Below are 27,015 nucleotides of genomic sequence, written 5' to 3'. Positions count from 1 at the left end.
TACAATTGATCACTTACAATGACTTTGATATATTTCCCTTCACATTAGCTGGCTGTATGTTTTGTTCTCTTAAACATAATCACTCGCCTCCCTTAACTGAAAATCAGTATTTTTCTCGTTATTCCATCGCGGGTTGTTTCCCATTCCTTTCATTGCCAATATATTTCGTTTTTGGATTGTCCCCTTCGATATCCGTGGACTTCGCCGCTCGGCAATAATTCAGAATATAATTGCGCTTCTGATTGTGTGTAAAGTATGCGTGCCTCCTGCAAATGCCTACGGTTCGGCCTTACTGCAAATGTGCACGGTGTGTATGTGAGAGTATTTGCTGGGGTCCCCCTCCCGTCCCCTTGTATTTGTGCATGGGATTCTCCCGAGTGGCAGGGCTGGAGTCTCCAGCGCATTGAAGGTGCCGGCTGCTTGTCTGGGTCGAGAGGGGGGTGGCTGTGTGACAGAACGCGCATGCTCGGACGGCCGGACTCCCTCTCAGTAATAAGACACACACATTCACACTCTCAGACAGTGAGAGAGAGAGTGAGAGTGTGTGCGTGTGTACAATGTCCGCCATCGGCGGGGGTTCTGGCCGCACTCTCCCAGTACACAGCCGCAACGACTCTGCTGTTTGTACGGAGCGGCTGTGAGGGCTGAGGCTCACCGCCTGTCCCCGTCCCCTGCTCCACTCCGCTCTGTGGGTGAGGGAGTGAGGATGGCCGCCTCGGTGAGTAACCCGCCCCGCCGAGTGGCCCGGAGCTGCCACTCTGTCTGTCTGCCCATCTATGTGTGTTTGCCCGGAGTTTTGTGTGAGATTTTTTTTGTTTTGCTTTTGCACATGCCTGACGATTGCATGCAGCAGGCAAAACTGCATCTGTCCGGGCGAGAGAAAGAGCCCAACACTTCCAGGCTGCTGCGGCTCCTGGTGCCGGCGCCCGGGCTTGTTGCTATCCATGTTGACGCGCTTGTGTATGTGTGTGTACGTATTTCAGGCTGCCGCGGTTCAGGTTAAGCTGGAGCTAGGCCATCGGGCCCAGGTTCGGAAGAAACCCACGGTTGAAGGATTCACCCACGACTGGATGGTGTTTGTCAGGGGGCCGGAGCACAGCAACATTCAGCACTTTGTGGAGAAAGTCGTCTTCCACTTGCACGACAGTTTCCCCAGACCCAAGCGGGGTAAGCACGGTCAGCTGCAAAAGATGCATTTCTTTTTATTTGTTTTTTGTCTGTCAACCTGGCTGCCCTCCGAGCGCAGGTGCCTTAATAGAGTCCATAGAGGGCTGAGTGAGTTCAAAAATAAACGAGGCAGTTGTCTATTACAGCGAGTCTTAAATATTGATGTTTTCCTAGCGGTAGGTTATTCACATAAGCGGCATTGCGATGCAACTTTATCATTTGAGCTTCTCGAACAACCTCGCGATTGGATTAAAAACTTGCTTACACTTTTATTTTGGTTACATTAGATGGCGAGTGAACTTAGTCAATGAAATAATGTTATGTGGCATTTACATGGATTTTGTTTGGGGGGGAGGGGGATACTGGTAGCCAGTATCGGACATCTCCATCTTTCTTCTGATACTGAAACCCTGCCGCTTCGAACAAGATCCTGGTTCATCTGCCACAACAACTCCTCTGTAGTTGAGTATCAATGTATATTTGGGAATGTTCCTGCCAGGTGCCTTTGGAGGTTTTGGTGAAATACATTTATTATCGAGTTTCTGACGTCTTGTGCTGCGATACAGTTTTTTTAGGTAAGCGGGCTTTATAACTACTTTTAATAAACTTATTGACGAATTGCTTTATTAACCTTTTTTTTAATGCAAACAGCAAGCCAATGCAAACTTTGCATCAGTTTAACACCTGCGGTTGGAAACTTAAGTTGAAACTGTATTAAGCGCGGGTGATGACACATGCGGACGCGATATTCCGTTCGAAAGAACTTTCTGCGAATCAAAGGTTACCGTGGATGAAAAATATCCAAAATGCGAAGTAAAACAGACAAAAAGCAACAGATTTCTCCGTAGGCAAATCTAGTTAATGTGTGATCCTTTACTCTGACTCGAACTTTTTCGCTTTGCAACGTGTTAACGCATCCGGCAGAGCAAGATGTCAAAACCGAGCTTGGCAAATTTGGTCAGGAAATTTTTACTATCGTGCCTTGGGTTTTTATTTTAACCTATCGCTGCACCACACAGATCGTGGTTTCATTGCGCGGGTGGGGTGAAAGGTTTATTGCGAGCCGAGATTACTTGGTCCGGAGTTAATGGGTTGGTATAACAGTTTGAATGAAGTTCATTCTGAGTTTCCAGCTGGCCCAAAGTGGGTTTAATTCGAGCAAGTTAGTTGTTGTTGCCGACGAGGCATTGTAATTACAGCGTTACCCTGTTTAAACGCATCCCGCGTTTGGGAGTGTGGGGAAGCCCCTGACCATGCTATCGCTGTATCAGAGCGACAGATTTGGTGTGGGGTGGAAATAATCTCGGCAACAGTATGAATATAGCAACTACACTGGACCACAAAGCGTTATTAAAAACACGTGCCCAATGATCAGTCGTCAATTGTAACGCTCCTCGTGGGTGGACAAGATCCAAATTCTCCTTTCATTTAAAACTTTGCTAAGTATCTTTCAGAACTCGCGTTAGTATTCTACATTACCTTGTTGTGCAATCCGTCACAAATTGAGGTCGCCACTCAACCCGATCATGTCAGCTTCGCTTTTTTTTTGCATAAATGGTAGAACGGGGAAGTATTGTGACTCAAGATTGATTTAAGTCTGATTTTTAAGTTTAACAGTTGATCTTAGTTATTGTTTGTCAAGTTTACATTGAAAGGGTTGAAGGATGCAGATATTGTAATTAAACCTTTTTTTGGTAACTCGACAGTGCAATGTTCCTCTTTGTGGAGATTTCTGGCAGATTCGGGTGAAACACAAGCTTCTCAATACTCCACAATGACTGAATACAGTCGTTCTATTCCAGTTTGTTCAAGACATACTTGAAAAAATGTTGAGGGCCTGAAATATGTTTGCTTATTCAAACACTTGTCTATTGATTTATGAAATATAATGTTTAGCATTCACTGTTAAATTAGACACTAGTCATGCTTGATTAATCAATTCATTCAGAGGTCCTTAGAGGGGTGGCAGTAAATCAAAGATGATTAACTCTATTTACAATTTGTTATGCTCTATTCTTAAGAACCATTGGTGTTTCTTCCCATGTTGCATACCTTGATAGGTAACATCCGATGATTTGTTCACATAATATGAGCCAGTTACTGTCTTCCAATTGAAGTAAACTTGTAGTTGTAAGTCACCTTGTAGCATTAAGCCCAGGGCACTTCACAAAGCACATACGCACTTTATCTTGAAGGGGAAAAATAGCATTAAGTCATAGAATGAAAAGGAGGGTTATAGACAAGGAGGAAATGGATGTGGTACAACCTGTGGGGAATTGGGGTGAGCGCGATAAATTTTGAATCTACTGTGTTATAAGGGAAATGTGACCAATGTATGAATGTGGGACAACACTCTGTCATTTGTACAAGGAGTTTTTGATATTTGGACTTGCTGATTCTTGTGAGTAATAGTGTTCCTTTCACAAAGCACAACTGTCATTTTTTTCTGGGAGTATTTTTTTTTTTTTAAAAGGAACTTTCTGGTAGTATATGGGAATTAAATTAAAATGCATAATCGGAGCCTTATCAGTAAGAGCAACCACACCAAGCGAGCAAGCTCGTTTTTGGTGAAGTCTTTATATTTCCGCAGAATTTTACAGTGGTTAGAGGGTGGGGACTAGCCTTGGTGCAGTGGGATTAGCTCCTGGATGCCAAGTTGAAGTGTTGATAATAGAAAGACCATATAGAGTATGTACCTCCTTGATGAAGGAAAGGCTGGATGAAGTATGCAATTAAAGTCTACAGAGAGATTTTGGCCATTTGGAAGAGTGGGCTGAAAGATGGCAGATGGAGTTTAATGCTGATAAGTGTGAGGTGCTACATCTTGGTAGGACAAATCAAAATAGGATGTAAATGGTAGGGAATTGAGGAATGCAGTTGAACAGAGGGATCTAGGAAGCATAGTTCCCTGAAGATGGAATCTCATGTAGATAGTAAAGAAAGCTTTTGGTATGCTGACCTTTGAGCATTGATTATAGAAGTTGGGATGTAATGCTAAAATTGTACAAGGCATTGGTGAGGCCAATTCTGGAGTATGGTGTACAGTTTTGGTCGCCAAATTATAGGAAGGATGTCAACAAAATAGATTGAGTACAGAGGAGATTTACTAGAATGTTGCCTGGGTTTCAGCAACTAAGTTACAGAGAAAGGTTGAACAAGTTAAGTCATTTTTTGGAGCGCAGAAGGTTAAGGGGGGACTTGATAGAGCTCTTTAAAATGATGAGAGGGATAGACAGAGTTGACGTGGATAAGCTTTTCCCACTGAGAGTAGGGAAGATTCAAACGAGGACATGATTTGAGAATTTAGGGACAGAAGTATAGGGGTAACATGAGGGGAAACACCTTTACTCACAGAGAGTGGTAGCTGTGTGGAATGAGCTCCCAGTAGAAGTGGTGGAGGCAGGTTCGATTTTATCATTTAAAAATAAATTGGATAGGTATATGGACGGGAAAGGAATGGAGGGTTATGGTTTGAGTGCAGGTAGATGGGACTAGGTGAGAATAAGTGTTCGGCACGGACGAGAAGGGCCGAGATGGCCTGTTTCCGTGCTGTAATTGTTATATGGTTAAACATTGGTGAGCAGGAAAGGAAAGCAGCTGAAGGTGTGTAAGAAAAGTGAAAATGGAATGCGACTGTTCTATAGCCCTTATAGATTTATTTAGATGGGATGTTTCCCCTCCTAGAATTGTACAAGTTATTTGAACCCCCCCCCCCCCCCCCTTCGCTCATTCCAGCCTCTACTGCTAAAACATGGCAATTTCTCTGGCAGAAATTTAATTTTACAAGATGGCAAGGTTTGAGTGGAAGAGAAGAGCAAAAGTGTTACTTCTTTTTACAATAAGTTAACCTGACTATTCGCAAACATGGTTTTGTAATATTTCAGATTGTTCAAATATTGTTTCTAGAAATTAGCACAGTTTCTGCAGCATTTGGCATGGCTCAGTCTTAATTAACATCTAAAGGAACAGAACTGTCACTGAAGATCTATAGTAGGTAAACTCACTTCTGGGAAGGGTAAACTTGCATTTAACGTGTTCTTTAGATACCCTGACATTCTTAATTTAATATTTTGGGGAGTCACTTGCAAGCACACAATGTAATCTGTTTTGTTAACACTCGGATTACCACTGGTTAAGCATCTTGGAGATTTTGCTGAACAACGTCTCTGCCCCCTTCTAACCTATGAAAGACTCATTCTTAGATATGACTGCATTTGCATTTCTAGCAAATGTAGCAAATTTTCCAAGTGAACTTTTACAGTTTTGGGATGAGCTTTCTGGAGTTTGCTTCAGGTAAATGCAACATCTGCGGGTCAAGAAATTCGGGTATGTAGGAAAAGGTGCAATGGCGGTCGGTCTTTTAAGGATATGGGAAATTTTTGGTGTTCCAACATTTTTAATGAACTCCAAATAATGTATCAGAAACAAAATATGGAAATGGAAAAGGAGTTTAGAGACACTAGGCTTGTTTGCACTAGAGGTCTGAAGTTAAAGGTTTGTAAATGAGGGTGGGGTAGTTAAAATTTAGCAATATATTTTTAGCTTGATATCTGGAAATGTGTGGAGATGTTACATTTGGAGCTTATTGATAGAGAGGTGGTGAGAAGTTATAACTATATGGCTTCAGAATAATAAAAGTAAGACAGCAAAAATATCTTAGCACGCATTATCTAACAAGCCCACTCAATCCTGTAATAGGTTATTGAAGTGATATTGCAAATTTTGATCTGAAAATGCTAAGTTGATGAAAATATTATGTTTGCTGCAGTTTCAGCTGGGCTTCAGTCAGAAGTTAGATTTTTTTTTGTGGTTTGTTTTTTGATCCTTGAAGAATGAACCAATAAAGCTGCCATAATTAGATCTGAATCTGGATTTTTTTTTGTCAATAATTGCACACTCACTGAGTCCAAATCATGGTTAAATATCAGTCTTGCTACAGCAATCTGAACTTGAACATTTATGGAAATATTTATAAAATACTTAAAAGTTCAATTTAGATTTTTTTAGTTTGCCTGTGTTTATTTACATGCGGAGCATTGCCAGTTTTGTCAGATATGGGGCACTTTGGAATAAATGATGTCCCAGAACTGTTTAGTAGGTCAAGTCAACATTTACAAGAAAGTGAGATAATGTTTTGGGCCTTTCATTTTCTTTGATGCAGCAATTTTATAAGATGCAAATATGTAAAGTATGTATACAAACTAATTTACTGTCTATATCTGGAATTTTGTATTTTTAATTTCCTTTTCCAAAATTTTCAGTGGAGTTTTGGGCAACTTGATATTAATGGTGAAGCGGTAAAATTTTCAAATAAACATGCTCGTTCATTTTCTTATATGCACAATATGGAAATCCTCCAGCATTCTGGATTTTCAAAAGACTTTTAAGTCATGATTTTGTGATAATTGTCATGAGCACTGCCAGCTATCCGTGGACAGCTTTCTACGTTTTAAGCATTCTGTTGGTGTTGAGTGGACCCGGATTTACCACTGGTCTTCAGAAGAAGGGTCTCAACCTGAAATGTCACCTATTCCTTTTCTTCAGAGATACTGCCTGACCTGCTGAGTTACTCCAGCTTTTGGGGTTAATGTTTGGTTTAAACCAGCATCTGCAGTTCTTTCCAACATATTTCTACCACTGGGCAGTCTGTTGCTGTACAAATTATTCTCCTGTGTGCATAAACATATTTATTTTAAACTTCCCATATTCCAGTGAAAATTTGAGAGAAAAAATATTGTGTGACATTACAGAGGAAGAATATCCTCTGGGTCCCTTTCATAAATGAACCCAGCCAGATTCTCCTGTTGTTCTAGAAGTGAAATGAAGATGTGATAGTTTGTTTATTATAATTGCTTTATAACCAAGGCTTTTAGAGTAGCCTCCTGAAAGTCCTTTTCATATTGCGGCTATGTGGTATAAATCAGGGAATTCAGAACTAAGGAAGAAACTGGGTTTGGGTTTGGTTGCTGGGGTGGTAATGCTTTTATGGACCAAAGATCAATTCCTGTTCAAGCAATCTCAGAGAGGCAAGTGAATCTAATTTAAATGTTAATAACTAGCATAACATTTTGTTTGGAGACGCTGATGAAGTTAGATTTGTTATGCCTTTTGTATGCAGATCAGTTTTCATGAATACTAATTGGTGAGAATTTAAAAAAAAAAGGATGAATTAATAAATTAAAATTATTCTTCTACCTGTTTCCACCCATACTTGAACAGCCTATAAACTAACATGGTGTGGTAGTCTCTTTTCTCTGATCTAGTTCATGAATTTCTCTGATACTCGAAAACATAGGTCAAGTTCAAGTTCACTGCACTAGATGGCACTATTTTCCACAGATGAAGCCCTTGCATTTATTTTTTAAGTGTTGTCTTTTGTGTCATTTTTCTTGCCTGGATGATTTCAGAAAGATAATAAGTATACTTGTGTTCCAGTGCATGTAATTTTAAGGCAAATCTGCTCACCATTTAGTTGTGTAACTGAAGTTGGAAAAGAAACCTTTTGTAATTTGTTGAATGCTGCCCCTTTCCTCCGTCCTGCAATTTTTATAAATTGATTTAAAAAAATCTATTTTCTTGGTTTCTACTCTTGATGGGGGAACGAGATGTTTTATATTTTGCTGTTAAAATGAATATTTATGTAACAAAGATGTGCTTTTTGAAGAAGGGTCACGACCCGAACGTCACCCACTCCTTCTCTCCAGATAAGCCTGTCCCACTGAGTTACTCCAGCATTTTGTGTCTATCTTCTAATGCTTTTTGAATCCAGGCTGTATGGATCCATTACCCATCAGCTTTTACTAGTTTAAGTAAAGCTGGTCCCCAGCAGCAGGCTGCAGTTTTTTTGCTTTTGATTGGCTTTTGGTGAGACCTGAATTTTATGGGTTTCCTGAAAAAACTTTGAAGAGTGGGAGGGATGCAGAAATGCACAAGTTGACATTATCGAACCTTTCAATACCAGGAAGGAACTTCTGCAAGAATATTTGTTATGTTTCTACTTTAAGGAATAATTTTGCAGATTTTCTGGATTTCATTGAGTAGGTATAAAAGTAGAAGCTCAATTATTTTACATTAGTAATCTTATTTCAAGTCGAGTTTATTTGTCACATACACGTACAAGATGTGCAGTGAAATGAAAGTGGCAATGCCTGCGTATTGTGCAAAAACAACAGAACAGAATAGAACAGAACCAGTATCTACTTTTTAGGAATTAAAAAAAAAAGACACAACACAACAGTAAATTAGTCCCTGGTGAGATATGAGTTTACAGTCCTGATGGCCTGTGGGAAGAAACTCTGTCTCATCCTCTCTGTTTTCACAGCGTGACAGCAGAGGCGCTTGCCTGACCATAGCAGCTGGAACAGTCTGTTGCTGCACTTCCTGGTGTATAGGTCCTGCAGGGGGGTGAGTGTTGTTCCCATAGTGCGTTTGGCCATATGCACTACTCTCTGCAGAGCCTTCCTGTCCTGGGCAGAGCTGTTCCCAAACCAGATTGAGATGTTGCCGGACAAGATGCTTTCTACAGCCCCAGAGTAGAAGCACTGAAGGATCCTCAGAAAGACTCTGAATTTCCTCAGCTGCCTGAGGTGGTAAAGGCGCTGCCTTGCTTTACTCACCAGTTCGGCAGTGTGTGTTGTCCATGTCATATCCTCTGTGATGTGGACTCCCAGGTATTTAAAGCAGCTCACCCTATCCACAGTATCTTCATTTATATCCAGTGGCATGTACGTCCTCGGTTGTTGTGCTCTTCTAAAGTCCACAATCGGCTCCTTCGTTTTTGTGACATTCAAGAGGAGGCTGGTGTTCTGACACCAGAGTGCCAGATCAGCCACCTCCTCCCGGTAGGCCCTCTCATTGTTATCAGAGATCAGGCACAGCACCACAGTGTCATCAGCGAACTTGATGATGGAGTTGGAGCTGAACATAGCCACACAGTCATGAGAGTACAGGGAGTACAGTAGGGGGCTGAGGACGCAACCCTGGGGGGGGGGGAGGGAGGACCTGTGTTCAGGGTGAGGGGGTTGGGGAGGTAGGTCTCCCCATCTTGACTACCTGGGGCCTGGCAGTGAGAAAGTCTAGGACCCAGGCACACAGGGGAGTGTTCAGCCCCAGTTCCAGCAGCTTCTCAGCAAGTCTGGCGGGGACTATGGTATTGAAAGCTGAACTGAAATCAATGAACAGCATCCTCACATAGTCAGCCCCCGTCCCCCCGTTCCCCCCCCTTCTGGCTGTCAAGGTGAGAGAGAGTGGTGTGCAGAACCTGGGAGACCGCATCATCCGTGGATCTGTTCCAGGCTCGTGCCGTGAGTAATTAGTCAGGGTTGTCAGTGGCTTTTTTTTAAAACTTGGAAACCACGCATGTGCAGATTGTTCTCTCGACTTTTATCAAGTAATTTGTCTTAAATCGGTCCTATCTCTTAATAAAGTATTTAAAAACATATAGCTCAAAGAAATTTACTTACCATATTATTTGTGCACAAAATCCATTCTTCTCTCTTTGTTTCCTGTTGTACCAAGCTGTTTTAAATGTTCTAATTATTTTTGTTCTTTTGCGCTGTTGAAGTTCTTTAAGTTCCGGCATTGGTCTGCCATTTTCAATTATTTTGGTCTTTTCCTCGTAACTTTGCTTCGAGAAACTCTTCAGGTAATCACTATCCATCTTTGGAAAAACCCACCAAGTAACTTGCGCATGCGCAGTAGGCTGGTGCACATGCACAGTGCGCAGCACGTGCACGCAATCCACGGTGTAAAGGCAGAATTTCAGCTGCCTTTACGGACCGTTTCCGCTGATGGCTTGAAGCATAGTCGACAGCACGTGAGTAGCACATATTTCCGTGTTTTAAATGTACTGCGGATGAAAGGCACGGGAGAATTATCCCTCTCCAGTGCTCAAAATTAGCGGTTGCCCGGTTGCCAATGTTAACCTACAGTCCCGCCGGGCAAGGTAAAAGCCGTGCCATTTTGCCCGGCTTGGCAAGCACCCAGGACACCTATCGTTTTAATTCTGAGCGGACCCCCCCCTCTCTCTCTCTCTCTCTCTCTCTCCATCTCCGCCTGCCATCCGTGTCTGGGCTGCTGGGTCTCCGCTCTCTGCTCTCTCCTCATCCGCCGGCACGGCAGGCCGCCTTACACATGCCGTCGTTGTGCGCATGTGCCGCCCTGCACATGTGCACTGCAACTGGTTGGTGTCGGCCACTTTCTCTCTCCCATTGAATTGTTTGAGATCTGGCCGCCATTGCTGTCCGGTCGCCGCCTCGCCGTGACTGGTGAAAACCAACGCAGAATCACTCGCTGGAGTAACTCTTGCTTCTTGGTTTCCTGGTCCTCCAAAAATATTTGAAATGGAAATTAAACAGGAGTGGACCCACCACCACCAAACTGAAGCAAAAAATGGTTCTTGGGGGGGGGGGTTTAAATTAATTGCTTTAATTGTGCGGGGGAACTCCATGCAGCAGCCAGCATCTCTGGATAGAAGAAATTGGGTGACGTTTCGGGTAGAGATCCTTCTTTAGATTTCCTCTGGTTTTAGTGTTTTTAGTTCAATTTAAAGATATGGCGTGGGAACAGGCCCTTCGGCCCACCGAGTCCACGCCGACCACCAATCACTCGTACACTAGTTCTATAACACATGCACACGCACACAATTTCCCTCCTGGGATTAATAAAATTCTAGCGTATAGTATCATGTGTGTAGGAAGGAACTGCAGATGCTGGTTTAAACTGAAGTTAGACACAAAAAGCTGGAGTAACTCAACAGGTTAGACAGAATCTCTGGACAAAAGGCAAATTTTACGTTTTGGGTTGGGTCTGAAAAAGGTTCCTGCACACCTTTGGAATGTGGAAGGAAACAAGAGCACACGGAGAAAACCCATGCGATCAAAGGGAAAAGGAGCAAACTCCATACAGACAGCACCCATATTCAGGATCAATTCCGGGTCTCTGGCAATTTTAAGCAGCAACTTTATGGCCAATGTACAGCCCCATAGTCTTGAACTGAATTGAAACATACAGTAGCTGTAAAGGGGGACTTTACGTCACTTAGAGATTTAACAGTGAAAATGGATAGTTTCTTTTTTTTAGTAACCAAAGTTATCAACGTATAATTTTTTTGTCTGTTGGAACTGAGGCAGCTGGTGGACTTGCTGCCTCACATGCCAGAGATCTGTATTCGATCCTTCCTCGGGCACTGTCTGTGTTGAATTTGCACATTCTCCCTGCAAGCGTGTGGGTTTCCTCCCACATCCCAAAGGCGCATTGGCTTTGTAGGTTAACTTGTCTCTGTAAAATTGCCCCTAATGTGCAGGGAGTGGGTGAGGAAAATGGAATAACAGAACTTGTGTGAATGGGTAGACAAAAATGCTGGAGAAATTCAGCAGGTGAGGCAGCATCTATGGAGCGAAGGAAATAGGCGACGTTTCGGGTCGAGACCCTTCTTCAGACTGATTTGAGGGTGCGGAGGGGTGGGAAGAAGAAAGGAAGAGGGACGTCTCGGGCCGAGACCCTTCTTCAGACTGATGTTGGGAAAAAGAACTGACTGATGTTGGGAAAAAGAAAGGAAGAAGTGGGGAAGGAGGGAGAAAGAAATTGGAGAAGCCAATGTTCATACCACTGGGGTGTAAACTACCTAAGCGAAATATGAGGTGCTGTTCCTCCAATTTTCTGTGGGCCTCACTCTGGCCATGGAGGAGGTCCAGGACAGAAAGGTCGGATTCGGAATGGGAGGGGGAGTTGTAGTGCTGAGCCACTGGGAGATCAGGTTGGTTATTGCGAACTGAGTGCAGGTGTTGTGCAAAACGATCGCCGAGCCTGAACTTGGTCTCACCGAAGTTGATCATACGCTGAATAATCCAACCAGAATTTTGTTTGGAAGTGGAAAGAAATAATAGAAATTGCATTCATTGCAATGTGTAAAAAGAGATGAGATACTATATTGTAATTTTGCTGCATGTCATTGTATATATCATGTCTTGATTGGTGAATATGTTGAATTTGTGACTTTATTTGAAGCAGAAATAATATGTGAATGCTTCATTGAGCATAATTGTGACTGGTAACTACGCACTTCGTCCGAGCACATTATCGCACGTGTCGTGCGAGCCGTCTTAAATGACCACCTAAACTGTGATTTGGCAACTTAAAAAGCTGCCTAGGTTGCCCGGCTGGCAACAGGGAAAAAAAGTTAAGCGAGAGCCCTGCTGCCTAAAAGATCGATCTCTTAGGGAAGCATAATTCTCCTGTGCCTTTACTATTTATGACCATTTTATATATAAAATAATGACCAATTTATAATTTTAGTCGGGGTATGTACTGCCTACCCTGCCTACCCTGTCAGCACGTGCCTGATCTGTTCGGACGGTATGCGGATTGCAGCGGGTCCATGGTGCGAGGGAGGAAGGCACAGATGTGGTTCTTGATCAACCTCTCGAAGCATTTCATGACTACCGAGGTGACTACCGTAGTCATTCAAGCAGGCTGGAGAGGCATTCTTTGGCACTGATACAAAGGTGGATCTTTTGAAGCAGGCAGGGATCACGGACTTGGCCAGGGAGAGGTTGAATATTGTGGTGAGCACTTGAGCAAGCTGAGTAGCACAAGACTTTAGTACACTTCCTGATATACCATATTTTATAAAATTGAGGCATTTAAGAAACCTTTGGGTAAGCATATTGATATGCAGGGAATGAGGAGATATGGAATATGTACAGGCAGAGAAGAGTTGGTCTTGGCATCATGTTTGACACAACGGCTCATGCAATACTGTTCTATGCTCAAGTTTTGTTTCCTTGAGCTTTGTTTTCGACAAACTTTGTTTGGATTGTTTAAATATTTCCAGATAAATTAACTTCAGTTTATGACCTCCTTCATTCTGCCAAATGAAGTGATACATTAGCTAAGGTGACAATTTATTACAAAAGAGTGATTTATGAACTAGTTGTCTTGCCTTCCAGTCCTCATAGCTTCTGACTAATAGGCTGTCACTAGTGGGGTACCGCAAGGCTCGGTGCTGGGACCGCAGCTATTTACAATATACATCAATGATTTGGATGAAGGGATTCAAAGTAACATTAGCAAATTTGCAGATGACACAAAGCTGGGTGGCATTGTGAACTGTGAGGAGGATGCTACGAGAATGCAATGTGACTTGGACAGGTTGGGGGAGTGGGCAGATGCATGGCAGATGATGTTTAATGCGGATAAATGTGAGGTTATCCACTTTGGTAGCAAAAACAGGAAGGCAGATTACTATCTAAATGGCGTCAAGTTGGGAAAATGGGAAGTACAACGGGATCTGGAGGTCCTTGTACATCAGTCTATGAAAGTAAGCATGCAGGTACAGCAGGCAGTGAAGAAAGCGAATGGCATGTTGCCCTTTATAACAAGAGGAATCGAATATAGGAGCAACGAGGTCCTTCTGCAGTTGTACAGAGCCCTAGTGAGACCACACCTGGAGTATTGTGTGCAGTTTTGGTCCCCTAATTTGAGGAAGGACATTCTTGCTATTAAGGGAAGTGCAGCGTAGTTTTACAAGGTTAATTCCTGGGATGGCGGGACTGTCATATGCTGAGAGAATGGAGCAGCTGGGCTTGTATACTCTGGAGTTTAGAAGGATGAGAGGGTATCTCATTGAAATATAGGATTGTTAAGGGTTTGGACACGCTAGAGGCAGGAAACATACTCCTGCACCTATTGTCTATTGACTTCAACCTAAAGTTGTTGCAACCCACTCACAATGACATGGAGGCACTGTGGATGCAGGTTAAAGATGAATGGTACATAACGATTCACTTGAGGGATGAGTGAACGCCTGCTTTCCAGTCTTTTAAGAGGCTTTTAGAACTTTAATTCAGGTTATAAACAGAATTAAGACAGTTAAGTATTAAGCTTGGGGAATGGGAGACAGGATGTCGGCCTGGGGTAAGTTAAAGTTCGGGCAGAGCAGGAATCTAAAGTATTTTTAAGATGAGGATGCTTTTAAATGAAGCTGTATATCACAAAGAACAGCAGTGATTGGAATTGAGGATGCATTATAAGTTGAGTTTAGATAAATGGGAAGCAAAAACAGTGAAAAACAGTTTTGATGGCAAACTCAGTACCAAGCATGCATTCTTTCCGCTGAGACACAGGGTTTGAAGTTCAGTGATACAAATAGATTGCTGATGTACTACAATGTGGTGTAGCCTGGGATGCAAGGGAGCAGATATTTTCATGAGGAACCAAAAATCACATACTTCCACTTGCTAAGTTCGAGTAAACATTGCTGAATTGATTTGATGTTTGAGAGACAGCCTAATGTTAAGATTGGATTATAGAGGTGGAGTTGCACATCTGCATAATTATTACCTGGTTGATGGGTGAAAGACCAGAACAACCTGTAGATATTTAGAAGCTCGAGGAATGATTTCTTCATAAAATCTCTCCTCGTTAGAAGCTTGGAAGAGAGTTGGGAATTAAAATTGAGTTTGGGATGGATCAAAATCTTGGACAGTTTTGCATTCATGAGCTTGGGGATGGGGAGAAACTGAGCACCGTGTTTTGGTATCAGTGCTGTCGTGGAGTCACAATTGTAGAGCATTGAAATAAGCTCTTTGGCTCAACTTGACTATGTTGGCCAAGGTGCTTCCTTGAGCCAGCTCCACTTTCCTGAGTTTTGTCCCTATAACCATTCCTATTCATATCCAAGATTCAAGATACATTTAATTGTCACATGTGCCAGATGGCACAGTGAAATGAAATTCCCATACAGCCATACTATAAAAGTAAAGAACACAACACACTATAGAAATTAACATAAAACATCCCCACACAGCTGAATCAAAGTTTCCCACTGTGTGGGAAGGCACCAAAATCAGTCTCTTCCTTCACTGTTCCTCGTGGTCAGGGCCTCCCCAAGTCCTCCGCAGTTGCAGCTACGGGCGGCCCGATGTCCAGGACCGCTCGCCGGGGGTGTTGTAAGTCCGACGTCGGGGCTGCGGGACGTCCTCAGCGGCGTTGACACAGAGTCGGCCCCCTCCTACCGGAGTCGGCGGCTTCCAAAGTCCGCAGGCCACGCCGGGTGGAGACTGCTGCTGGAGACCCTCTGCAAGGCCCCCCCAGGACTCCACGATGTTGTTCAGCGCTGCCCACGTTGGAAGCTCTCCGCACCAGAGCTCCACGATGTTGGAGCAGCGGCCCAATGCTCCGGAGCTCCAAACGGCGACCCAGGTAGGCATCGCCCGCTCCGCGGTGACTCCAGCGCTGCGCCGCCGCTGTAGCAGCCCTGGTCCGGTTCCCGGTCCCCGGCAGGAAAGGCCGCTCCGATCCAGCTGGTAGGCCGCGAGGTGGGGGGCGAGGACGCGACTCGGAGAAATAGTCGCGTCCCCGCCAGGAAGAGACTGGGAGACGGTTTCCCCCTTACCCTGCCCCCCTCCCCCACATAGAAAAGTTAAAGTTTCCCCCAAAAACAGACATTGGACTAACTGAAAATTAAAAAAAAAAAAAGAAAGAAATGACAGGCTGTAGGCAGAGGCTGCTGCCAGTGCATCCAAATGTCTTTCCAACATACCCACCTTCTTTGGCACCATTCTCTGTGTGCACACTCGTCTCCTATAAATCTTCCCCTTTCTCAAATCTATAGACTTCCCTATCCTGTCAAAAAGAGACTGCAGACCAAAGACTTTTGCCTCCATCACAGTGAGGAGATGTTGGGTGGTCTCACTGTGGTGGATGTTAATATGTGTTTATTGTTGTTTTTTGGTATGACTGCTTAAATTTCGTTCAGACTTCGGTCTGAATGACAAATAAAAGGCTATTCTATTCTATTCTACCTTGTCTGCTGTGTTACCGTGTTCAGAGAACTATGTTCTTGTATCCCTGGTTTCTGTTCCGCAATAGTCCACAGGATCTAGTGAAAACCATGGTCCTATCCTGACATTCGGAGACTCTTCTGATGTAGGCCAGGTTCCCTCGAGTTTCCCCAGCTGGATGCTGTTTATTTGGCACGGGTAAATATTGAAAGCTCATCATAATTTACCTGCCGTTTGGCACAAATTTACAAGGAAAAGTATGACTGTAGATTTATGAACAAGGCAAGAAGCTTACATCTAAAAATTGTACGATTATTTAAGAAACCAAACCACTGGGAAGGTTGTGTTTTTCTGGGCGATGTGCTTGATTGTCTGAAGAGGATTTAGATTTTGTTTTCAATAATGAAACTAAAATTTAAATAATTGTAAACAAATTCTGCTTGATTTGTAATATTTTTCATTTTATTCACTGTAACTGAAGGAACATACAATAATTCCTTCATGGGGAAATAATTTTGTGTTGGAATTAACAATTAAACATTTTTTAAATAGTGCCTTACTGCATTTATTGTCGACTCTCAAGGTCTTTCCCAAAGTTTGAGATGAAGAACTGAATTTCTCCAGCAACTTGCACCTATTTAAATGCAACCTGATAGTGGGATCCTGTGTATTCATAAGGAACTGCAGATGTGGTTTACAAAAAAAGGGGGGAGAAAGTGCTGGAGTAACTCTGGAGGCGGCAACTTTAGAAAACACAGAGGTGCATTTCGGGATGGAATGCCTCTCCGAAGCCTGAAGAAGGGTCCCGACCCGAAACGTCGCATCTCTATGTTCTCGAGAGATGCTACCTGACCCGCTGAGTTACTCCAGCACTTTGTGTCTGTGTCTGTCGTCTTTTGTTCTTTTTTAAAGGTGCCAGTGTTTATATAGCAAGCTTTTTGGTCGAGACCCTGCATCAAGGCCGAATGTAATGGGGGGATGGTCAATATTAGGAGGGGAAAGGGAGGGATGAGATGGGGCAATTGCAAGTGATAGGTGGTTCCCGATGTGGATGGGTAGTTGGGGTGAAGGAGGGGGGGATGGAGATGGCCACTGAGGCTGTGAGGTGATTTGTGAAGTCAATTAGGAGCTGCAAGGTCTTAACCGGAAACATCAGCTATCTTTCTGCATCCACATATGCTGTATGACCTGCTGAGTATCTCCTTGTTTCTTTGCTCCAGATCACAGGATTGTGGGTGGAAGCTCTAGGTTTTCAGACTAACATTTCTTGCTCGGCAATGCTATCAAATCTGTTTTGCATGTTGCTTGTTCAGTACAACGGCATGAAAATGTATTGTCATGTTTGATTATGTAGAGCAAGTGCCTGTATCTTAGATGTTCAGTAAAACTGTTAATATAGCATCCCTGGACTCCGATGCTGGACTCGCAGATTTTCCAAGCTATTGATTGTTGTTAATATGCCAGACACTTTTAATTTGGTTTAAAAGTACAGTAGAGTGAGAGTGTTAGTAAACCCAGTGAGTGATAATCTACAAGCAAAAGCCAATGAACCAGACGGTGGACCATCTTGATTTTCAAATCATCAGATAACAGTATCAGAATTTTACTGAAAATAGTTTCAGAGAGCTGAAGGGTTTTCCAAAGGTGCCATAACATGCAAACCTTTGTGTTTCTGCTGCCAGCACGATTATATTTGCGACGGTGCCTCTGGCCTCTCCTCCTTGAGCATTGTGCTTGGTCTCTTACTGTCAACATGTAGATTTTTTGGTAACATGTTAATTGGTATTTCACAATTCCTCGTCCTGTATTGATCTATGGTGATGCCAGAAGAAGGGAGGAAGCAAGACTGTCCACAATAAATATAATGGCATTAACAAAAGAAGAACTACTTGGTGCTAGTTTCCAAGCTTTACTTAAAACTAAACTTGAAACACTAAGTTAATTGAAAGGAATGCTCCAGAACAAACATTTACCTTTCCATAGAGGAAAACAGGCTTTCTTTTTAACACTGGTTTTAATAGGTACATCCCTATTCTGTTCCTCTGAATATATTGGTTTATGGTCTAGATGAGGCATAATTTTGAAGTAAAGATATTATTAGAAAAATTGTATGGATTGAATTGTTGTATAAACTGTTAGCCTGGTTGGGAAACATGGTCAGCTGATTATTTGTCCCTTTCTATTACATCTCCCAAGCACTCTGCCCGCACCTCTTTCACTGTCAGAATATGTACGTTTGTTACTGATCCTGGTACTCGTATGTACTGACTACAGTTTTCTTTTGTCCGTTCTGTGCTGTGTTCAGTTGAATGGGTATAGGGCTGTATTTCTGCAGTGGTAGTTAATTTGGACCCACCCCCTCTAAACAAGTAGAACAGAAAATAGGTGAAGGAGCAGGCTATTCGGCCCTTCGAGCCAGCACCGCTATTCAATATGATCATGGCTAATCATCCAAAATCAGTACCCTTTACACAGAAGAAAATAGAAGTAGGAGTTAGTCACCAGGCCCCCATCAAAGTGGCCTTGCCATTCAATATGTTCATGGCTGATCCATGCTGGCCTCGGCTTTTTTTGTGCCAGTTCTTCGATTCAGGACCCACTGAGAGAAGAAATGTAAGTATATATCGGTCCCCTTTTGTATCTGTCCCTGCCATCAACAAAAACACTCCAAGATCTGCCCCCCTCAAGCATTCTTAGGATCTTCTCTGTTTGAATAAGGCCACTCTTAATTAACCATATAACAATTACAGCACGGAAACAGGCCATCTCGACCCTACTAGTCCATGCCGAACAACTTTTTTTCCCTTATTCTCACCTGCCTGCGCTCATACCATAACCCTCCATTCCCTTCTCATCCATATGCCTATCCAATTTATTTTTAAATGATACCAACGAACCTGCCGCCACCACTTCCACTGGAAGCTCATTCCACACCGCTACCACTCTCTGAGTAACGAAGTTCCCCCTCATGTTACCCCTAAACTTCTGTCACTTAATTCTGAAGTCATGTCCTCTCTTGTTTGAATCTTCCCTATTCTCAAAGGGAAAAGCTTGTCCACATCAACTCTGTCTAACCCTCTCATCATTTTAAAGACCTCTATCAAGTCCCCCCCTTAACCTTCGGCGCTCCAAAGAATAAAGCCCTAACTTGTTCAACCTTTCTCTGTAACTTAGTTGCTGAAACCTAGGCAACAGTCTAGTAAATCTCCTCTGTACTCTCTCTATTTTGTTGACATCCATCCTATAATTGGGCGACCAAAATTGTACACCATACTCCAGATTTGGTCTCACCAATGCCTTGTACAATTTTAACGTTACATCCCAGCTTCTATACTCAATGCTCTGATTTATGAAGGCTAGCATACCAAAAGCTTTCTTTCCCACCCTATCTATTTGAGATTTCACCTTCAAGGAACTATGCACGGTTATTCCCAGATCCCTCTGTTCAACTGTATTCTTCAATTCCCTACCATTTACCATGTACGTCCTATTTTGATTTGTCCTGTCAAGGTGTAGCACCTCACAATTATCAGCATTAAACTCCATCTGCCATCTTTCAGCCCATTTTTCCAAATGGCCTAAATCACTCTGTAGACTTTGGAAATCCTCTTCATTATCCACAACACCCCCTATCTTGGTATCATCTGCATACTTCCTAATCCAATTTACCACCCCTTCATCCAGATCATTGATGTACATGACAAACAACAAAGGACCCAACACAGATCCCTGAGGCACCCCACTAGTCACCTGCCTCCAAACCGACAAACAGCCATCCACCATTACCTCTGGCTTCTCCCATTCAGTCACTGTTGAATCCATCTTGCTATTCCGGCATTTATACCCCACAGTTGAACCTTCTTAACCAACCTTCCATGAGGAACCTTGTCAAAGGCCTTACTAAAGTCCATATAGACAATATCCACTGATTTACCCTCGTCAATTTCCCTAGTAACCTCTTCAAAAAATTCAAGAAAATTAGTCAAACATGACCTTCCAGGCACAAATCCATGCTGACCATTCCTAACCAGACCCTGTTTATCCAGATGCTCGTATATATTATCTCTAAGTATCTTTTCCATTAATTTGCCCACCACTGAAGTCAAACTAACAGGTCTATAATTGCTAGGTTTACTCTTAGAACCCTTTTTAAACAATGGAACAACATGCGCAGTACGCCAATCCTCGGGATTTTTCTTTGAATCTCATAGTATCCATAGCTACTCTACTTGTTTCCCTTACCTCACATAATTCAATATCCTTCTCCTTGGTGAATACCGAAGAAAATAAATTGTTCAATATCTCCCCCATCACTTTTGGCTCTGCAGATAACTGTCCACTCTGTCTCTCCAATGGACCGATTTTATCCCTCGTTATCCTTTTACTATTAATATAGCTGTAGAAACCCTTTGGATTTACTTTCACCTTACTTGCCAAAGCAACCTCATGTCTTCTTTTAGCTTTTCTAATTTATTTCTTAAGATTCTTTTTACATTCCTTATACTCATTAAGCACCTAATTTACTTAATGCTGCATATAATTATTGTAGATCTCCTTCTTTTTCTGAACAAGATGTCCAATTTCCCTTGAAAACCAGGGCTCTTTCCAATTTTTATTGTTTCCTTTCAACCGAACAGGAACATAAAGATTCTGTACTCTTAAAATTTCCCCTTTAAATGTCCTCCATTTCTCTTCTACATCTTTCCCATAAAACAAAATGTCCCAGTTCACTCCTTTTAAATCATCTCGCATCTCATCAAAGTTAGCCTTTCTCCAATCAAAAATCTCAACCCTAGGTCCAGTTCTGACCTTCTCCATAATTATATTGAATTCTTCTGATCAGCAAGGAATACAGACCAAAATTGTCCAGCATCTCTTCATAGGATAGTCATGTCATCCCTGGTAAATATTTTTGAACTGCCTCCATGACTATTGTATCCTTTCTTGGGTGTAACCGTGCATGCATCCTGTGCAAATGCAACATCACCTACATATTCTCAAATGTCAACTCCTTTCTCAAATACCAACATGCTGTCTCCCTCCTTAACTTCTTGCTGCACCTGCCTGCTAACTTTGTTTGTGATTCATGCACTAGAACACACAGATGCCTCTGAGCCTCACTCATTTTTAGTCTGTCTCCATTTAGATAATTGCCTTTTGATTCCTCTTACCCAAATGTAGGATCTTGCAATTCCCCAGATTAAACTCCATTTACCACATTTTGACCATTAATTCAGTTAATTGAGTCTCTGGATATGTGGACAAGCTGCCCTAAAATTTTGCTTATACTAAGCAAGTTGTAATAATAGCTGGTTCACTTCAAGCTGATATAAATGTGTGGCTTTTTAAAAAAAAATTGTGAATCTTACTCCTGTGCCTGCTAAATAAAACAAATTAGCATAACCAAATTGGTTAATTTGGATGTATTTATTTTCCAACATGCACAACACGTTACTTTCAACCAAATAGCAAAACATTTTGATTCTGGTTCAAATAGTCAATTATCACCTTATTAAGATACGGGTGAAAGGGTCAATAACATTCCACTGGAAAAGTTTAACTAATCCATGCTAAGGCTAGTTTTGCTGTTTGTAAGTTTGAAGTTGCTTTATATAGTTTGAATGATTTAGTTGTGTTTTACCACCTGCACAAGTGCAAATTTTTCACATCTCCGTGGTTTGTATCTTTCTAAAAGTAAATTCATTTAAGGAAGCAATTATCTTTAAAATCTCACAAGAAACAAGTTAAAGAATTGGAATGCCCAGGGTAATATGTTGAGGAAGGAGCTCGCCAATTGCTTTGAACCTCAGGGCAGGCCTTGGAATCAAAGAGAATACAAGAATTTGGCAGTAATTGTTTTATGACTTGCCAGAAATCATACCTAACTTCTATAGGTACAGCACAAAGGGTGGCTTTGAAGTGACAGGTTGGTGCTGCTAGCAAGAAACACAAAGAAGAAATGGGAGAGCCAAGGGACCTGGAAAGAACATGTAAACAGGAACTCCACCATAAATGCAAATTCTTATATGGTTTTCTCAATGAAAGGACTTCTCAGGAAGTAGTTTATTGAAGCATAGTTAATAAGGCCGGCTGCTGCTGGGTCACTTCCTCCTTAAATCGTGAGCTGTTGCAGATTACTTTGCTCTCCTGCCTGTAGATCGGTGAACATCTGGAGTACAAAAGTCACAACTCATTGATGTATAAGTGTTAAGACTCAAAATAGCCCAAATAGTTTCTGATTTGTGCATACAAAAGTTTACATTGAATGAAGTAATTTCCTGATTTGCATTTCAAGTAGCTTAATGCTGCAGTGGACATTAAAACCTCCTTGCATCAGCGGCAGAAGCATTTAGTTGCCGTCTCAAGCTTGGATCTAATCCCAGATAACTGCTAGATAACAGATTTATACCAGCGTATTTCAAGACTCTGTGGTTTTGAAGCTAGTGTTTAAGTTAAACCTGTCTGTGCTCATGAGATACCGAGATGCTGCTCAGCTGTAATTATTCTGTTGTAAGATAAATCTCGATTTCTATGCTTGCAGTCACCAAACTTGCCTGAATTTAAATCACAATCTTGTTTACTGTGGTGTATCCCGGAGAGAAACAGAACGAGCATTTTGGTCTAATTTTGCATCGGCCTAGAAATTTGACTAGGTATTTATTTTCCTGTGCGTCACCGTGCACTGATCTCAATGTAATTTAATATGTCAGATGCACATTAAATGATGTCATTTACCAGGCAACGATCACTGGCAATGTTGTGAGAAAAGTTAGACTATGCTTTTTCAGGAAAGACCATTACTGGACATTCCATAGAAAATAGGTGCAGGAGGAGGCCATTTGGCCCTACAAGCCTGCACCGCCATTCATTGTGATCATGGCTCATCATCCACAATCAGTAACCTGTGCCTGCCTTCTCCCCATATCCCTTGATTTTGCTAGCCCCTAGAGCTCTATCTAACTCTCTTTTAAATTCATCCAGTGAATTAGCCTCTACTGCCTTCTGTGGCAGCGAATTCCACAAATTCACAACTCTGGGTGAAAACGTTTTTTTGCATCTCAGTTTTAAATGGCCTCCCCTTTATTCTTAGACTGTGACCCCTGGTTCTGGACTCCCCCGTCATTGGGAACATTTTCCTGCATCTAACATGTCCAGCCTTTTTATAATTTTATACGTTTCTATAAGATATCCTCTTATCCTTCTAAATTCCAGTGAATACAAGCCCAGTCTTTCCAATCTTTCCTCATATGACAGTCCCACCATCCTGGGGATTAACCTCGTGAACCTCCTCTGCATTGCCTCAATAGCAAGGATGTCCTTCCTCAAATTAGGAGACCAAAACTGCACACAATACTCAAGATGTGTTCTCACCAGGGCACTGTACAACTGCAGAAGGGCCTCTTGACTCCAAAACTCAAATCCTCTGGTTGCCATTCGATTTCTTCACTGCCTGCTGGACCTGCATGTTTACTTTCAGTGACTGGTGTACAAGGACACCCAGGTCTCGTTGCATTTCCCCTTTTCCTTATCTGACACCATTAAGATAATCTGCCTCATTATTCTTGCTGCCAAAGTGGATAACCTCACATTTATCTACATCATACTGCATCTGCCATGCATCTGCCCCATCACTCAACCTGTGCAAGTTACCCTGCAACCTCCTAGCATCCTTGTCGCAGTTCACACTGCCATCCATCTTCGTGTCATCAGCAAATTTGCTAGTGTTACTTTTAATCCCATCATCTAAATCATTAATATATATTGTAAATCGTTGCGGCCCCAGCACCGAGCCTTGCGGTACTCCACTCGCCACTGCCTGCCATTCTGAGAGGGACCCGTTTATTCTTATTCTTTTGTTTCCTGTCTGCCAACCAATTCTCTATCCATGTCGATACCCTACCCCTAATACCATGTGCTCTAATTTTGCCCACTAATCTCCTGTGTGGGACCTCATCAAAGGCTCTCTGAAAATCCAGATACACTACATCCACTGGCTCTCCTTCATCCATTTTACTTGTCACATCCTTAAGAAATTCCAGAAAATTAGTCAAGCAGGTTTTCCCTTCGTAAATCTATGCTGACTTGGACCAGTCCTTTTACTGCTATCCAAATGTGCCGTTATTGACTTCTTTAATAATTGACTCCAGCATCTTCCCCACCATGGATGTCAGGCTAACCGGTCTATAATTCTCTGTTTTCTCTCTCGCTCCTTTCTTGAAAAGTGGGATAACATTAGCTACCCCACCAACCACAGGAACTGATCCTGAATCTATAGAACATATGAAAATGATCACCAATGTGTCCACAATTTCTAGAGCCACCTCCTTGAGTACCCTGAGTGCAGACCATCAGGCTCTGGGGATTTATGAGCCTTCAGTCCCATCAGTCTACCTGATACTAATTCTCGCCAAATGCAAATTTCTTTCAGTTCCTCTGTGTCCCTAGATTCTCCGTCCTCTAGTATATCTGGAAGATTATTTGTCTTCCTTTGTGAAGACAGACCCAAAGTACCTGTTCAACTCTTTATATTCTTGGCCAGCTTACCCTCGTACATCTTTTCGCCCCGTAGTGCCCTCTTTATTACCTTCTGTTGTCCTTTGCTATGAGAATGCAGGGTGACTTGGACAGGTTGGGGGAGTGGGCAGATGCATGGCAGATGAAGTTTAATGCGGATATATATGTGAGGTTATCCACTTTGGTAGCAAAAACCGGAAGGCAGATTACTATCTAAATGGCGTCAAGTTGGGAAAAGGAGAAGTACAACGGTATCTGGGGTCCTTGTACATCAGTCTATGAAAGTAAGCATGCAGGTACAGCAGGCAGTGAAGAAAGTGAATGGCATGTTGGCCTTTATAACAAGAGGAATTGAATATAGGAGCAAAGAGGTCCTTCTGCAGTTGTACAGAGCCCTAGTGAGACCACACCTGGAGTATTGTGTGCAGTTTTGGTCCCCTAATTTGAGGAAGTTCTTGCTATTGAGGGAGTGCAGCATAGGTTTACAAGGTTAATCCCTGGGATGGCGGGACTGTCATATGCTGAAAGAATGGAGCAGCTGGGCTTGTACACTCTGGAGTTTAGAAGGATGAGAGGGTATCTCATTGAAACATTAAGGGCTTGGACACACTAGAGGCAGGAAACATGTTCCCGATGTTGGGGAATCCAGAACCAGGGGCCACAGTTTAAGAATAAGGAGTAAGCCATTTAGAACGGAGATGAGGAAATACTTTTTCTCACAGAGAGTGGTGAGTCTGTTGAATTCTCTGCCTCGGAGGGCGGTGGAGGCAGGTTCTCTGGATGCTTTCAAGAGAGAGCTAGATAGGGCTCTTAAAAATAGGGGATATGGGGAGAAGGCAGGAACAGGGTACTGATGATCAGCCATGACCACATTGAATCGAGATGATCACATTGAATGGCGGTGCTGGCTCGAAGGGCCAAATGGCCTGGGAAGTTTCCCAATCCTCTGGCTTCCTGCTGCACTTTGCTATGTGTGTTATACACCTTTTCTTTTAGTTTCATTGCATTCCTAACTTCCCTTGTCAGCCACAGTTGCTTCTTACTCCCCTTAGAATCTTTCTGCCTCTTTGGAATGAAATGATCCTGCATATGATTCCCAGGATATGTGGGCTGTCACCAATCCCTGGGGCCCAACCCTCCTTATTCTGACTCAATTCTGGATAGTATATGTTTGTTCTTGGAGGTCATGGAACATTTGGCGTTAAAACCAATGCACAAGAATTTTAGGATCAGTATTTCGACTGCAATGATTTAGAGGCTTGAGTTGTCTGCAGCTGAGCCATTAGTTTTAAAACCCTTATTCTTTCTCCCGAGGCAATTTTTTGGACCCAAAAGAGTTTCACCATTACTTGTTTTCTCAATTTAATTGATGTAATTTCAATTAAATTCAAGAGCATGAACACTTAACCCAAGCTCTGCTTCAAATAGATTTGAGGTTCCTCCACTCTGTTAGCTGGGCAACTGTTGAGACTATTGGGAGGGTGGAACATTGTTGTGGTAATGGAGAGGGAGCCTTGATTTAGTACTCCCAGATTAGGTTATAATCTGAATTTCAAACCACTGACATTTTTAACAAAAGTGAGATGTAAATTATCGCAAGTCTCCTACCTCGGTGTGCAGTGGGCAAGAACTGCACCATCTTAATGTGCCTTCACTGTGCGGTAAGTGACAATTACACCCTCTAATTACTTTTTGGTAACGCTTCATATTCACAAGTTATAGTAGTAGAATTAGGCCATTTGGCCCATCGAATCCACTCTGCCATTCAGCCTCCTAATCCCATTTTTCTGCCTTCTTCCCATAACCCTTGACACCCATTCTAATCAAGAACTTGTCTATCTCTGCCTTAAAAATATCCACTGACTTGGCCTCCACAGCCCTCTGTGGCAATGTTCCACAGATTAACTACCCTCTGACTAAAGAAGTTCCTCCTTGCCTCCTTTCTAAAAGAGTGCACTATTCTGAAGCAGTTTTTGTTTAATTGAGCCTTAAAATTGAAATGCACCCACTAATTAGCTCAAATGGAAAGAAAATCGTAGTTGCTGTTGGGATCGCACTATTTCCTTTCCTGTTGGTTCCCACACGTTTCATTTGTTTACTGCTTTGATTGCAACGACATCAAACAAGTTTTTTTTCTAAATGGCATTTGTCAGGGCCATGTACATCTGTTTCCCAAAAAAACATTCTTGACTTAAGTGCAAACAATGCAGCTTGTCAATGTGCAAGGTTTAGCATTTTCTTAGCACCATTTTAGACAAGTTGTCTGAATTTTAAGCCAGTCTTTAGATGGGTTTGATTATTCAAAGACTGATCATGCTGATGTACTTTAACCAAATGGGAACAACAAATTGTCAAGTACAAAGAACTTGTCTTTTTTCACACGCGTTATACTGTGAACCTTGCAATGCCAATAGTGGGTGGCCTTCCTGTTTATTTTTGCATGGAAGCAGAAAAATAGACTAAAACCTTGTTAAAGCCGTAGCAGATCAGGTACTGGTCGATAACTTTGCATACTTCCTGATTTTCATTTTGAGTGAGTGTGGATAAAGTG

The 27,015-nt window shown here is 42.4% G+C and overlaps 1 protein-coding gene across 3 annotated transcripts in view; it reads left to right on the top strand.

The window, feature by feature from the left end:
• The first annotated feature begins 495 nt into the window (after positions 1 to 495).
• Positions 496 to 27,015, top strand: part of mllt3 (MLLT3 super elongation complex subunit) — a 145,386-nt gene continuing 118,866 nt past the window's right edge. The window contains exons 1-2 of one of the 3 annotated variants that reach the window (XM_055632765.1): positions 496 to 718; positions 984 to 1,176. In XM_055632765.1, the coding sequence (XP_055488740.1) occupies positions 707 to 718; positions 984 to 1,176 (205 nt within the window). In that variant the 5' untranslated portion in view covers positions 496 to 706. The remainder of the gene's footprint in view (positions 719 to 983; positions 1,177 to 27,015) is intronic. The other 2 variants (XM_055632767.1, XM_055632766.1) reach the window with 2 other exon arrangements.

This window comes from Leucoraja erinacea, chromosome 3 (genome assembly GCF_028641065.1).
Source record: "Leucoraja erinacea ecotype New England chromosome 3, Leri_hhj_1, whole genome shotgun sequence".
In the NCBI taxonomy this organism is placed as follows: Eukaryota; Metazoa; Chordata; class Chondrichthyes; order Rajiformes; family Rajidae; genus Leucoraja; species Leucoraja erinaceus.
This window is presented reverse-complemented; position numbering and strand designations above follow the sequence as displayed.